This window comes from Piliocolobus tephrosceles, chromosome 10 (genome assembly GCF_002776525.5).
Source record: "Piliocolobus tephrosceles isolate RC106 chromosome 10, ASM277652v3, whole genome shotgun sequence".
NCBI lineage: Eukaryota > Metazoa > Chordata > Mammalia > Primates > Cercopithecidae > Piliocolobus > Piliocolobus tephrosceles.
This window is the reverse complement of record NC_045443.1, coordinates 35,958,051-35,972,245: the sequence shown is the minus strand read 5'-3', so window position 1 is coordinate 35,972,245 and position 14,195 is coordinate 35,958,051. Positions and strand designations below refer to the sequence as shown.

The following is a 14,195-nucleotide window of genomic DNA, read 5'->3' as shown; positions in this document are numbered from 1 at the left end:
GATAAAGAAGGGAAGGATAAGAAGAAGTTTGAAGATAAAAAGAAACCTTTAGAATGGAAGAGATTGTCTAAAAAGTTTATTTTTTATTACACTAGCCTTTTCAGGAAAGCACAAGGTTATGGGCCAAGAGAGATGAGGGCAACTGAGGAAGGTGAAAAGGTTTTGAACAGCAGCTTTGGGGAATTGGAGATGACCTCTGGGACTGCAAAGTTACCTAATAGTCATTAAATAATAACCCTAATTTTTATTGAATTTCAACTGGATAGTTGTGTAATATTTTTATTATTAAACATATCATTTGTGCAGTTATACATAAAAAAATATGGTTTCCTTTCTTTTTTTTTTTCATAGAGAACATTCTTTATTTATTGAGCATTTACTATGTGCCAAGTACTTTTCATGCATCTCATCACTTAAGCTTATCAGCATCTCCAGCAACTATTGGGTAGGTAGGATCCATGAGCCCATTTTGTAAAAAGAAAACTGAAGTCCAAAGCATTTAAGCAACTTGCCCAGGACTTGAACTCAGATCTATTTGAAATTCCATTCAGATGTTTAACAATACTAAACTGCCTTCCTCCATTGTACTCTGAAGTGAGTCATATTCTTAGCTATGTGTCCCAAGCAGGCATATGTGGAGTATTTTATAGCTGTGTGTACCCATTTATAACAACTTCTTCATGGTGGTGTGAGGCATTTCAGAGCATTATATAAGAAAGTCTCTTCATGTTTGTGCTGTTTTTAAATTAGACTTGGTGCAAGCCAAGAAGAAGCCAAGGGCATTTTTTTATTATTATTATACTTTATGTTCTAGGGTACATGTGCACAACATGCAGGTTTGTTACATATGTATACATGTGCCATGTTGGTGTGCTGCACCCGTTAACTCGTCATTTACATTAGGTATATCTCCTAATGCTATCCCTCCCCACTACCCGCTCCCCACAATAGGATCCGGTGTGTGATGATCCCCTTCCTGTGTCCAGGTGATCTCATTGTTCAATTCCCACCTATGAGTGAGAACATGCGGTATTTGGTTTTCTGTTCTTGCAATAGTTTGCTGAGAATGATAGTTTCGAGCTGCATCTATGTCCCTACAAAGGACACGAAGTCATCCTTTTTTATGGCTGCATAGTATTCCATGGTGTATATGTGCCACATTTTCTTAATCCAGTCTGTCACCGATGGACATTTGGGTTGATTCCAAGTCTTTGCTATTGTGAATAGTGCCACAATAAATATACGTGTGCATGTGTCTTTATAGCAGCCTGACTTATAATCCTTTGGGTATATCCCCAGTAATGGGATGGCTGGGTCAAATGGTATTTCTAGTTCTAGATCCTTGAGGAATTGCCACAATGGTTGAACTAGTTTACAGTCCCACCAACAGTGTAAAAGTGTTCCTATTTCTGCACATCCTCTCTAGTACCTGTTGTTTCCTGACTTTTTAATGATTGCCATTCTAACTGGTGTGAGATGGTATCTCATTGTGGTTTTGATTTGCATTTCTCTGATGGCGAGTGATGATGAGCATTTTTTCATGTGTCTGTTGGCTGTATGAATGTCTTCTTTTGAGAAGTGTCTGTTCATATCCTTTGCCCAGTTTTTGATGGGGTGGTTTTTTTCTTGTAAATTTGATTGAGTTCTTTATAGGTTCTGGATATTAGCCCTTTGTCAGATGAGTAGATTGCAAAAATTTTCTCCCATTCTGTAGGTTGCCTGTTCACTCTGATGGTAGTTTCTTTTGCTGTGCAGAAGCTCTTTAGTTTAATTAGATCCCATTTGTCAATTTTGGCTTTTGTTGCCATTGCTTTTGGTGTTTTAGACATGAAGTCCTTGCTTATGCCTATGTCCTGAATGGTATTACCTAGGTTTTCTTCTAGGGTTTTTATGGTTTTAGGTCTAACATTTAAGTCTCTAATCCATCTTGAATTAATTTTCATATAAGGAGTAAGGAAAGGATCCAGTTTCAGCTTTCTACTTACAGTTAGCCAATTTTCCCAGCACCATTTATTAAATAGGGAATCCTTTCCCAATTTCTTGTTTTTGTCCAGTTTGTCAAAGATCAGATGACTGTAGATGTGTGGTATTATTTCTGAGGGCTCTGTTCTGTTCCATTGGTCTGTATCTCTGTTTTGGTACCAGTACCATGCTGTTTTGGTTACTGTAGCCTTGTAGTATAGTTTGAAGTGAGGTAGCATGATGCCTCCAGCTTTTTCTTTTGGCTTAGGATTGCCTCGGCAATGCGGGCTCTTTTTTGGTTCCATATGAACTTTAAAGCAATTTTTTCCAATTCTGTGAAGAAAGTCATTGGTAGCTTAATGGGGATGGCATTGAATCTATAAATTACCTTGGGCAGTATGGCCATTTTCACAATATTGATTCTTCCTATCCATGAGAATGGTATGTTCCCCCATTTGTTTGTGTCCTCTTTTATTTCACTGAGCAGTGGTTTGTAGTTCTTCTTGAAGAGGTTCCTTACATCCCTTGTAAGTTGGATTCCTAGGTATTTTATTCTCTTTGAAGCTATTGTGAATGGGAATAATTCATGATTTGGCTCTCTGTTTGTCTGTTACTGGTGTATAAGAATGCTTGTGAGTTTTGCACATTGATTTTGTATCCCGAGACTTTGCTGAGGTTGCTTATCAGATTAAGGAGATTTCGGGCTGAGACAGTGGGGTTCTCTAAATATACAGTCATGTCATCTGCAAACAGGGACAATTTGACTTCTTCTTTTCCTAACTGAATACCCTTGATTTCTTTCTCTTGCCTGATTGCCCTAGCCAGAACTTCCAACACTTTGTTGAATAGGAGTGGTGAGAGAGGGCATCCCTGTCTTGTGCCAGTTTTCAAAGGGAATTCTTCCAGTTTTTGCCCATTCAGTATGATATTGGCTGTGGGTTTGTCATAAATAGCTCTTATTATTTTGAGATACGTTCCATCAATACTGAATTTATTGAGAGTTTTTAGCATGAAGGGCTGTTGAATTTTGTCAAAGGCCTTTTCTGCATCTATTGAGATAATCCTGTGGTTTTTGTCTTTGGTTCTGTTTATATGCTGGACTACGTTTATTGATTTGCGTATGTTGAACCAACCTTGCATCCCTGGGATGAAGCCCACTTGATCATGGTGGATAAGCTTTTTGACGTGCTGCTGGATTCGGTTTCCCAGTATTTTAATGAGGATTTTTGCATCGATGTTCATCAGGGATATTGGTCTAAAATTCTCTTTTTTTGTTGTATTTCTGTCAGGCTTTGGTATCAGGATGATGTTGGCCTCGTAAAATGAGTTAGGGAGGATTCCCTCTTTTTTTATTGATTGGAATAGTTTCAGAAGGAATGGTACCAACTCCTCCTTGTACCTCTGGTAGAATTCGGTTGTGAATCCATCTGGTCCTGGACTTCTTGTGGTTGGTAGGCTATTAATTATTGCCTCAATTTCAGAGCCTGCTATTGGTCTATTCAGGGATTCAACTTCTTCCTAGTTTAGTCTTGGGAGAGTGTAAGTGTCCAGGAAATTATCCATTTCTTCTAGGTTTTCTATTTTATTTGCATAGAGGTGTTTATAGTATTCTCTGATGGCAGTTTGTATTTCTGTGGGGTCGGTGGTGATATCCCCTTTATCATTTTTTATTGTGTCTATTTGATTCTTCTCTCTTTTCTTCTTTATTAGTGTTGCTAGTGGTCTATCAATTTTGTTGATCTTTTCAAAAAACCAGCTCCTGGATTCATTGATTTTTTTGGAGGGTTTTTTGTGTCTCTATCTCCTTCAGTTCTGCTCTGATCTTAGTTATTTCTTGCCTTCTGCTAGCTTTTGAATGTGTTTGCTCTTGCTTCTCTAGTTCTTTTAATTGTGATGTTAGGGTGTCAATTTTAGATCTTTCCTGCTTTCTCTTGTGGGCATTTAGTGCTATAAATTTCCCTCTACTCACTGCTTTAAATGTGTCCCAGAGATTCTGGTATGTTGTATCTTTGTTCTCATTGGTTGCAAAGAACATCTTTATTTCTGCCTTCATTTCGTTATGTACCCAGTAGTCATTCAGGAGCAGGTTGTTCAGTTTCCATGTAGTTGAGCGGTTTTGATTGAGTTTCTTAGTCCTGAGTTCTAGTTTGATTGCACTGTGGTCTGAGAGAAAGTTTGTTATAATTTCTGTTCTTTTACATTTGCTGAGGAGTGCTTTACTTCCAGTTATGTGGTCAATTTTGGAATAAGTGCGATGTGATGCTGAGAAGAATGTATATTCTGTTGCTTTGGATTGGAGAGTTCTGTAGATGTCTATTAGGTCCACTTGGTGCAGAGTTGAGTTCAATTCCTGGATATCCTTGTTAACTTTCTGTCTCATTGATCTGTCTAATGTTGACAGTGGGGAGTTAAAGTCTCCCATTATTATTGTATGGGAGTCTAAGTCTCTTTGTAAGTCTCTAAGGACTTGCTTTATGAATCTGGGTGCTCCTGTATTGGGTGCATATATATATTTAGGATAGTTAGCTCTTCCTGATGAATTGATCCCTTTACCATTATGTAATGGCCTTCTTTGTCTCTTTTGATCTTTGATGGTTTAAAGTCTGTTTTATCAGAGACTAGGATTGCAACCCCTACTTTTTTTTTGTTTTCCATTTGCTTGGTAGATCTTCCTCCAGCCATTTATTTTGAGTCTATGTGTGTCTGTGCATGTGAGATGGGTCTCCTGAATACAGCAAACTGATGAGTCTTGACTCTTTATCCAGTTTGCCAGTCTGTGTCTTTTAATTGGATCATTTATTCCATTTACATTTAAGGTTAATATTGTTATATGTGAACTTGATCCTGTCATTATGATATTAGCTGGTTATTTTGCTTGCTAATTGATGCAGTTTCTTCCTAGCATCAATGGACTTTACATTTTGACATGTTTTTGCAATGGCTGGTACCTGTTGTTCCTTTCCGTGTTTAGTGCTTCCTTCAGGATCTCTTGTAGGGCAGGCCTGGTGGTGACAACATCTGTAAGCATTTACTTGTCTGTAAAGGATTTTATTTCTCCTTCACTGATGAAACTTAGTTTGGCTGGATATGAAATTCTGAGTTGAAAATTCATTTCTTTAAGAATTTGAATATTGGCCCCTGCTCTCTTCTGGCTTGTAGAGTTTCTGCAGAGAGATCTGCTGTTAGTCTGATAGGTTTCTCTTTGTATGTAACCCGACCTTTCTCTCTGGCTGCCCTTAAGATTTTTTCCTTCATTTCAACTTTGGTGAATCTGACAATTGTGTATCTTGGAGTTGCTCTTCTCGAGGAGTATCTTTGTGGTGTTCTCTGTATTTCCTGAATTTGAATGTTGGCCTGCCTTACTAGGTTGGGGAAGTTCTCATGGATGATACCCTGCAGAGTGTTTTCCAACTTGGTTTCATTTTCCCCATCACTTTCAGGTACACTAATCATACGTAAATTTGGTCTTTTCACATAATCCCATGCTTCTTGGAGGCTTTGTTCATTTCTTTTTCCTCTTTTTTCTTTAGACTTCTCTTCTCACTTCATTTCATTCATTTGATCTTCAGTCACTGATACTCTTCCAGTTGATTGAGTCGGTTATTGAAGCTTGTCCATTTGTCACATAGTTCTCATGTTATGATTTTCATCTCTATCAGTTCTTTTAAGGTCTTCTCTGCATTGATTATTCTAGTTATTCATTTATCCATTCTTTTTTCAAGGTTTTTAGTTTCTTTGCATTGGTTATGTAGTTCCTACTTTAGTTCTGAGAAGTTTGATCAACTGAAGCCTTCTTCTCTCAACTCGTTAAAGTCATTCACTCTCCCGCTTTGTTCCACTGCTGGCAATGAGCTGCGTTCCTTTGGAGGGGGAGATGCGCTCTGATTTTTTGAATTTCCATCTTTTCTGCACTGCTTTTTCCCCATCTTTGTGGTTTTATCTGCCTTTGGTTTTTGATGATGGTGACGTACTGATGGGGTTTTGGTGTGGATGTCCTTTCTGTTTCTTAGTTTTCCTTCTAACAGTCAGGACCCTCAGCTGTAGGTCTGTTGGAGTTTGCTTGAGGTCCACTCCAGACCCTGTTTGCCTGGGTATCAGCAGCGGAGGCTGCAGAAGATAGACTATTACTGAATAGTGAGTGTTGCTGTCTGATTCTTTCTCTGGAAGCTTCGTCTCAGGGGTGTACCCTGCCGTGTAATATGTGAGGTGTTGTTCTGCACCTAGTGGGGGATGTCTCCCAGTTAGGCTACTCAGGGGTCAGGGACCCACTTGAGCAGACAGTCTGTCTGTTCTCAGATCTCAACCTCCGTGCTGGGAGATCCACTGCTGAAGATCAACTCTTCAAAGCTGTCAGACAGGGGCATTTACCTCTGCCGAGGTTTCTGCCGCTTTTTGTTTAGCTATGCCCTGCCCCCAGAGGAGGAGTCTACAGAGGCAGCAGGCCGGCCTCCTTGAGCTGTGGTGGGCTCCACCCAATCCGAGCTTTCAGGTGGCTTTGTTTACCTACTTAAGCCTCAGCAATGGCCCCTCACCCAGCCTGGCTGCCACCTTGCAGTTAGATCTCAGACTGCTGTGCTAGCAATGAGGGAGGCTCCATGGGTGTGGGACCCTCTGGGCCAGGTGTGGGATATAATCTCCTGGTCTGCCATTTGCTAAGACCCTTGGTAAAGCGCAGTATTAGGGTGGGAGTTACCCGATTTTCCAGGTGTTGTGTGTCTCAATTTCGTTTGGCTAGGAAAAGGAATTCCCTTCCCCCTTGTGCTTCCCAGGTGAGGCGATGCCTCGCCCTGCTTCAGCTCTCGCTGGTCGGGCTGCACCCATGGACCAGTGCCAACTGTCCGACACGCCCCAGTGAGATGAACCTGGTACCTCAGTTGAAAATGCAGAAATCACCCATCTTCTGTGTCACTCACACTGGGAGCTGGAGGCTGGAGCTGTTCCTATTCGGCCCTCTTGGGCGCACTCCCTGGTTTCCTTTCTTAAAAACCTACAGACACAAAGCATGTAACATGCAAGCAAAAGTAGTGTTAAAAAAAGGGCACTGGTTTATCCTCAGTTGTCATTCATGTCAGGTTAACTTAATTAACTTAATAAAACTTCCATAACAACAAATAACAAAACAAAACAATAATTAAGATCTAGGGCCATGATGAACGCCTGTAATCCCAGCTACTTGGGAGATTGAGGTAAGTGGATCGCTTGAGCCTGAAGTTAAAGCAGCTGTGCAGTATGATTGCACCTGTGAATAAGCACTGCACTCCAGCCTGGGAAACATAGTGGGACCTCATCTCAAAATAATAAATAAAATAAGTAAAAAGAAAAAATTTAACAAACCAGAAACAGTAGGTAACAAAACAAGTCATGTCTGATTATCATACATGTGTATGTGTTTCTAGGACTGTACAAATATTTGTGTTTGTTTGCAAGTTAAATAGGATAACTGCTTTGTTTCTACCTTTCTAGATGTTTGATGTTACAGAAGGAGCTCTTGGTACTGTGAGTCCTACCCACAATTTTGAACCCCCTCATTATGATGGCATAGAAGCACTAACCATTCAAGGGGATAACCTATTTAGCGGGTCTAGAGATAATGGAATCAAGAAATGGGACTTAACTCAAAAAGACCTTCTTCAGGTAATGCAGAACCTTTTCATGGTTTAGAGTGGGCATTTCAACACAATCCTGTAGCCTGTAGAAGAACTTGAAGAGTTTCTATGTAGATTTTTATCATTTATGGATAATATTAATCAGGCCTTTTTCTTGAAGAATGTTTCATCCTCCCCAGAGTTCTTCACTGGGAGAAGGGAAACATTCAACATTGAATAATACCTGCTAGATAAGAGAAGAGATGCTGATAAGAGTTGAAAGATCTAGGGTTGCTCCATGCATGTGTTTATTAAATAAAATCAGCCTGGGAGTAGTGCAGTTGCAGTTTCTCATTTTGTTTTGCTTTTGTTTTATGTACACATATTCCAAAGAGTTCTAAGTTTAGCTAAAGTCAAGAGTAATATAAATAATTCCTTATCTGTAAGAGCATTTTCATGCATCTAAGAGTGGTGGTTCTCTCATTTCCTACAAAATGATAGTTGGGTTGAATAAATTCAAATATTGGTGTCTTTTCCTAATTCCCTGGAAAAGAAATTAGTTAACAGATTAAATTCTTTTCAATTTCAAGTTTTTCCTTATATATACATATGTGTGGGTATGTATATGTAGTAGTTGCTTCCACTTTCCTGCTTATAATCAGCAGATGAAAACCAAACAAATAAGAAACATAAATATTAATAGGAAAAACTTGGCAAAAGATACATATACAGTGTTACATTAAAAAGCTTTTTAAAAATAAACATACATTCATGATTATAATTTTATATTTTGCATATAAATACATTTATGCATGAAGTGTAGTCAAATAGTCTAATCTTGTAATTATTGTTTACTCATCATAAAATATATAGATTACCTCTGGTCTTCTGCAGAAATCTTCAGGCCTCTATATTCTCTATTGAAAGTTTAAACTAGTGATATTATGAGCCAGTCCTTATAATCCACATACAAGGTTGCAGTTTTCAAACTTGCTTTATTTAATACATTTTGGAGAAAGGTAAGATATTTACTGCCCATGAAGAGGATATGATGCTCGAAAATTCTATATACTTTCAGGATCTTTTACATTCTGTAGATTATAGCCCTTAAATGCTGATAACAATGATGAAAATTAGTGAGGCAAGTTGGGAAGCAAATTACCCATTTATTTCTTTAAATCACTAAGAGTGATTGCATAGAAAGTAAACTTTATTCAGGCAATTCCGAATATTAGGTTTTGCAACAAAATGTTTTTCAGTTTATTTTCATGTGAAAATGTCAGTTTGGAAGCTCTCCTTAAGCTGCTAATTTCACTTTTTTTCTTTTAGCAAGTTCCAAATGCACATAAGGATTGGGTCTGTGCCCTGGGAGTAGTGCCAGACCACCCAGTTTTGCTCAGTGGCTGCAGAGGGGGCATTTTGAAAGTCTGGAACATGGATACTTTTATGCCAGTTGGAGAGATGAAAGGTCATGATAGTCCTATCAATGCCATATGTGTTAATTCCACCCACATTTTTACTGCAGCTGAGTAAGTTTTCTTATATGATTTTTCTCTATATTGGTTGCTTTTGTTCAGATTTAATACATATGTTGTAAATATCTAAAAACATTGAATATACAAAATCCTTATAATCGTTCTAATGTCTGTTTTAAGATGTCTTACTTATATTTTCTGATATACACTGTGGGCACTGAATTTAGGCACCCAAGTTACATGACAATACTGTTACTCCTGTATAGCACTCTGCTTATTTTAGGAAGTGTGCTGTCACATGTTTCCTTGATGGTTTTGACTTTTAGAAAATAATGACTAATTTCTAAAGATTTTTATTTTCAGAAAGGCAACAAATTTGCCATTCTTCATATTTGGAACAAACTATTTAAAAACTCTCTCTGCTTCCTCCTCCCTTTAAAGTATAAATACATAGTAATAATATCTGCTTCCACCCGCTTGTGGATGACTGGATTGATTGACTCATTTGTTCATTCACAGTGAATCTCCTAAGTGCTGGGAATTGTTCCAGACTCCTGGAAACAGAGCAGTGAGCAAAACAGTTTCCAAACCCAGTCTATATTCTTATGAGAAGAAATGGGAAATACATTAAGTAGAATGTGTTAGATGGTGACAAGTGCAGTGGTGAAAAATAAAAGAGAGAAAGGGGATGGGATTTTCCTAGGGCAGGGTTACAAAACAGGGTGGTCAGTGAAGGCCTCATGGAAAAAGTGACATTTAAGATACTTGAAGGAGGTAGAAAGATGTTGTGACCGTAAAATGACAGTTTATATATATGAATGACATTATATATAGTACACATATATGTACTTTGAAAATGAAAGTGTATGTATTATATAATGTGAAGTATAGGTCTCATTCAAATAAAATGTAATTTCCTGTGAATATCTATCTAAAACACCTCCCAATTTTGTTTGTGTACCATATATATCTATTTAATTTGAGCACTGACTTTATTCAGGGTGTCCCAAATGCATGAACACCCTGATTTTATTTTGAAGCCTTTATTCCTGTGTCATTTCTTTGCATTTGTGCAGTTTCCATTGAATTTCTCTTTTCATTTAGATTTACTTTCATCTTGAAGGTGCATCAGAGCCGATTTATTTTGTTTTTCTAAGGTGCTTACCTTTGATGCTTCATTGATGCTATTTCTAAGATGCATTACTTTCTGAACAGTCACCACTTTTGCTTACTTCCTTGGAAACTTGTTGTGTCCTTGAAAATTTACCGGTTATATCTCACATTGACTGTGGGACACCCAATACAAAACTTACTATTGTATATCAGTGAGGCCTGGGGATCGACATGTAATGTAATTGTACTTACTTATCTTCCAGGATATGGTCTCAGTTTTGAAGAGCTAAGCTTTTTTTTTTTTTAAACTTTTATTTTAGGTTCAGGGGTACATGTGCAGGTTTTTTATATGGGTAAACTTGTGTCACCAGTGTTTGTGGTTCAGATTATTTCATCACCCATGTGCTAAGCCCAGTACCCAATAGTTATTTTTTTCTGCTCCTCTCCCTACTGCCACCCTCCACCCTCAAGTAGGCCCCAGTGTCTGTTGTTGCCTTTTTTGTGTCTATGAGTTCTCATCATTTAGCTTCCATTTATAAAAGAGAACATGTGATATTTGGTTCTCTGTTTCTGCATTTGTTTGCTAAGGATAATGGTCTCCAGCTCCATCCATGTACCCACAAAATATGTGATCTCATTTATTTTTATGGCTGCATAGTATTCCATGGTATATATGTACCACATTTTCTTTATCCAATCTGTCATTGATGGGCATTTAGGTTGATTCCATGTCTTTGCTATTGTGAATAGCGCTGTTATGAACATTTGTGTACATGTGTCTTTATGGTAGAATGATTTATATTTCTCTGGTATACACCCAGTAATGAGATTGCTGAGTCAAATGGTAGTTCTGTTTTTAGCTCTTTCAGGAATTGCCACACTGCTTTCCACAATGGTTGAACTGATTTATATTCCCACTAACCAGTGTATAAGTGTTCCCTTTTTCCACAACCTTGTTGACATCTGTTATTTTTGACTTTTTAATAGTAGCCCTTTTGACTGGTGTGAGATGGTATATCATTGTGGTTTTGATTTGCATTTCTCTGATAATGTTGAGCTTTTTTTCATATTCTAGTTAGCAGCATGTATGTCTTCCTTAGAAAAGAGTCTGTTCATGTCCTTTTCCCACTTTTAAATGGGTTGATTGTTTTTTTCCTAGTAAATTTGTTTAAGTTCTTAAGATGCTGGATATTAGATCTTTGTCAGATTCATAGTTTGCAAATATTGTCTCCCATTCTGTAGGTTCTCTGTTTACTCTATTGATAGTTTATTTTGCTGTGCAGATGAAGAGCTAAACTTTTTCTCAGCTTTCTCAGTGTATATCGCATGCAAATATGTCTACTACATGTTTTCAAAATCACAGGAAAATAACCAAGAAAATGAGAAAGACTTTTAAAAAATTAGTTCTACTTATTTGTTATTTAACAAATATTATATAGTGCTTACTATGTGCGAGGCATTGTTCTAAGTGCTTTGCAGACATTAACTCATTTAGTCCTTAGAATAACTCTAGAAGTTAAGTATTGTTATTGTAATCTCTATTTTACAAGTAGGAAAACTGAGGCACTTTATAACTTACATAGATAATTTCATCATACCTGTCATTTATGGATCTGATATCATTGATTTTTCTCATAATTACTGGTGTCATTGTCTTCTGCTGCTTTTCATGTCAAGTAATATTTTATTAAATGTTAGACATTGTAATATTTTGGGTATCTCAATTTTGTTGTACTTTGTATTCCTTTAAGGAGTTTCAGGCTTTGTTTATCAGGCAATTGGATTACTTGTGGTTCAGTTCTAAGTTTTTAACACTTGTTTTTAACCTTTATTAGGTAGGTCTAGAGTAGCCATTACTCTGGGGTTAGTTGGCTGTCCTGTGAAAGTTTAACTCTTCCTGCAATTCTACTGAATGTCCCAGGTGTGCAGTGGTATCTCTCTACTATACCTGGTCAGAAATTGAACATCTCATAGCCCTCTATGAACTCTGGGAGGTTTTCAATATATAGCTCCCTGGTAGCTGTTTGTTGTCTGACCTTATAGTTGCACTCTACTCATGTACAACTTAACATTCAGTCAAAGACTTTAGGAGACCCCATGTAGATTTGTAGAGTTCTTTCCCTGCATAGATCTCTCCTCTTCTCTACTTTCTGGATTTTGTTTTCTGTTTCTTCAACTAAGTGCTCCTGTGATTCTCTTCTTGGGTTCCCTCTCACTTTGCTGTGGTATTCAAAATGCTTCCAGGCAGACAGCCGGGGCTATCACACAGCATCTTCTTTGTTTCCCTTTTCTCCAGGATCACAGCCTCGCATTGCCTGTTGCCCAATGTCTGAAAACAGCTGCTCCATAAATTTTGTCAGGTTTTCTCTTTGTTTACAATAGGGGGGTTAACCTGGTGTGAGTTACTCATGGCTAGTAGTGGAAATTTAATCATCTCAAACTTAACATATCCAAAATTGAACTCCTAATCTTTTCAAGAAACCTACTCATTCTACAACCTTCTCCATCACAGTTGATGGCTTCCCTGACATTTCTGTACTCAGGACAGAGCCTTTCATTTCTCCCCTTCTTTTGTACTTCATATCTAATCCATCATCAAGTCCTGTTAGTTCTACCTTTAAATTATGTCTAGAATCTAACCACTTCTTACCACACCCTCTACTTCTTCACCAGACTTAATCACCATCAGCTCTTGGATTGCTATAATAGCCTTCTAAACAAAGTCCTTTGCTCATATGTAGTCTACACTCAACACAAAATCTAGAATGATCCTTTAAAAGCATAAGTTAGATCATATTCCTTCTCTATTCAAAACCCTACAGTCGTCCTCCATTTCACTTAAGAGTTGAGTCCATACTTGATTTTGCCCTCTGAACATCTGTTTTCACCCTTGCCATATCATCTGGTACCCTCTGGCTTGTCCTTTTCTTGCAACCCCAATAACCTCTTTGCTGGTCCTTGAACATTCCAAAGCCACTCCTGCCCGAGGGTATTTGCCCTAGCTGCTCTTTTGGCCTGGAATGTTTTTCTCTCAAATGTCCTGACCCCGCAAGTCTTTCTTCCTCAGTAAAAGTATCCTGGCCATTTTATTTAAAATTGTAATCTCGCCTATCGCCTAGCACTCCTGGTCCCCTTGGCTGTGCTCTCCTTTTTTTTTCACCCCTGTGGCACTAATCACCTTCTAATATACTCTATAGTTTAATCATTTATTATGGTTTATTGTCTGTCTCCTGTTGCTAGAATACATGATCTACAAAGGCAAAAGGTTTGAGCTTTTAAATTTTATTTTTGTTTTTTTAAAGCAGCATATCCTGGCAAGGTGCAGTGGTTCACGCCTGTAATCCCAGCACTTTGGGAGGGCGAGGCGGGCGGATCATGAGGTCAGGGGATCGAGACCATCCTGGCTAACATGTCTCTGCTGAAAATACAAAAAAATTAGCTGGGCGTGGTGGTGGGCACCTGTAGTCCCAGTTACTCGGGAGGCTGAGGCCGGAGAATGGTGTGAACCCGGGAGGTGGAGCTTGCGGTGAGCAGAGATGGAGTCACTGCACTCCAGCCTGGGCGACAGAACGAGACTTTTTTTTTTTTTTTTTTTTAAAGTATATCCCAGGGTGGGTGCAGTTGCTCATGCCTGTAATCCCAGCACTTTGGGGAGGCTGAGGCAGGTGGATCATGAGGCCAAGAGATCAAGACTGGCCAACATGGTGAAACCTCGTCTGTACTAAAAATGCAAAAAACTTAGCTAGGCATAGTGGCATGCGCCTGTAGTCCCTGCCGCTCAGGAGGCTGAGGCAGGAGAATCGCTGGAACCCAGGAGGCGGAGGTGGCGCAGAGGAGCTGAGATCGCGCCACTGCATTCCAGCCTGGCAACAGAGCGAGATTTTGTCAAGAAAGAAAGAAAGAAAGAAAGAAAGAAAGAAAGAAAGAAAGAAAGAGAGAGAGAGAGAGAGAGAGAAAGGGAAAGGGAAAGGGAAAGGGAAAGGGAAGGAAAGGAAAGGAAAGGAAAGGAAAGGAGGAAGGAAGGAAGGAAGGAAGGAAGGAAGGAAGGAAGGAAGGAAGG

The 14,195-nt window shown here is 38.7% G+C and overlaps 1 protein-coding gene across 1 annotated transcript in view; it reads left to right on the top strand.

Annotated features, from left to right (window-relative positions):
• KIF21A (kinesin family member 21A) overlaps positions 1-14,195 on the top strand; it is a 164,898-nt gene that overhangs the window by 148,117 nt on the left and 2,586 nt on the right. Inside the window, exons 32-33 of the mRNA XM_023182833.2 lie at positions 7,426-7,596; positions 8,877-9,076. Of these exons, the coding sequence (XP_023038601.1) occupies positions 7,426-7,596; positions 8,877-9,076 (371 nt within the window). The remainder of the gene's footprint in view (positions 1-7,425; positions 7,597-8,876; positions 9,077-14,195) is intronic.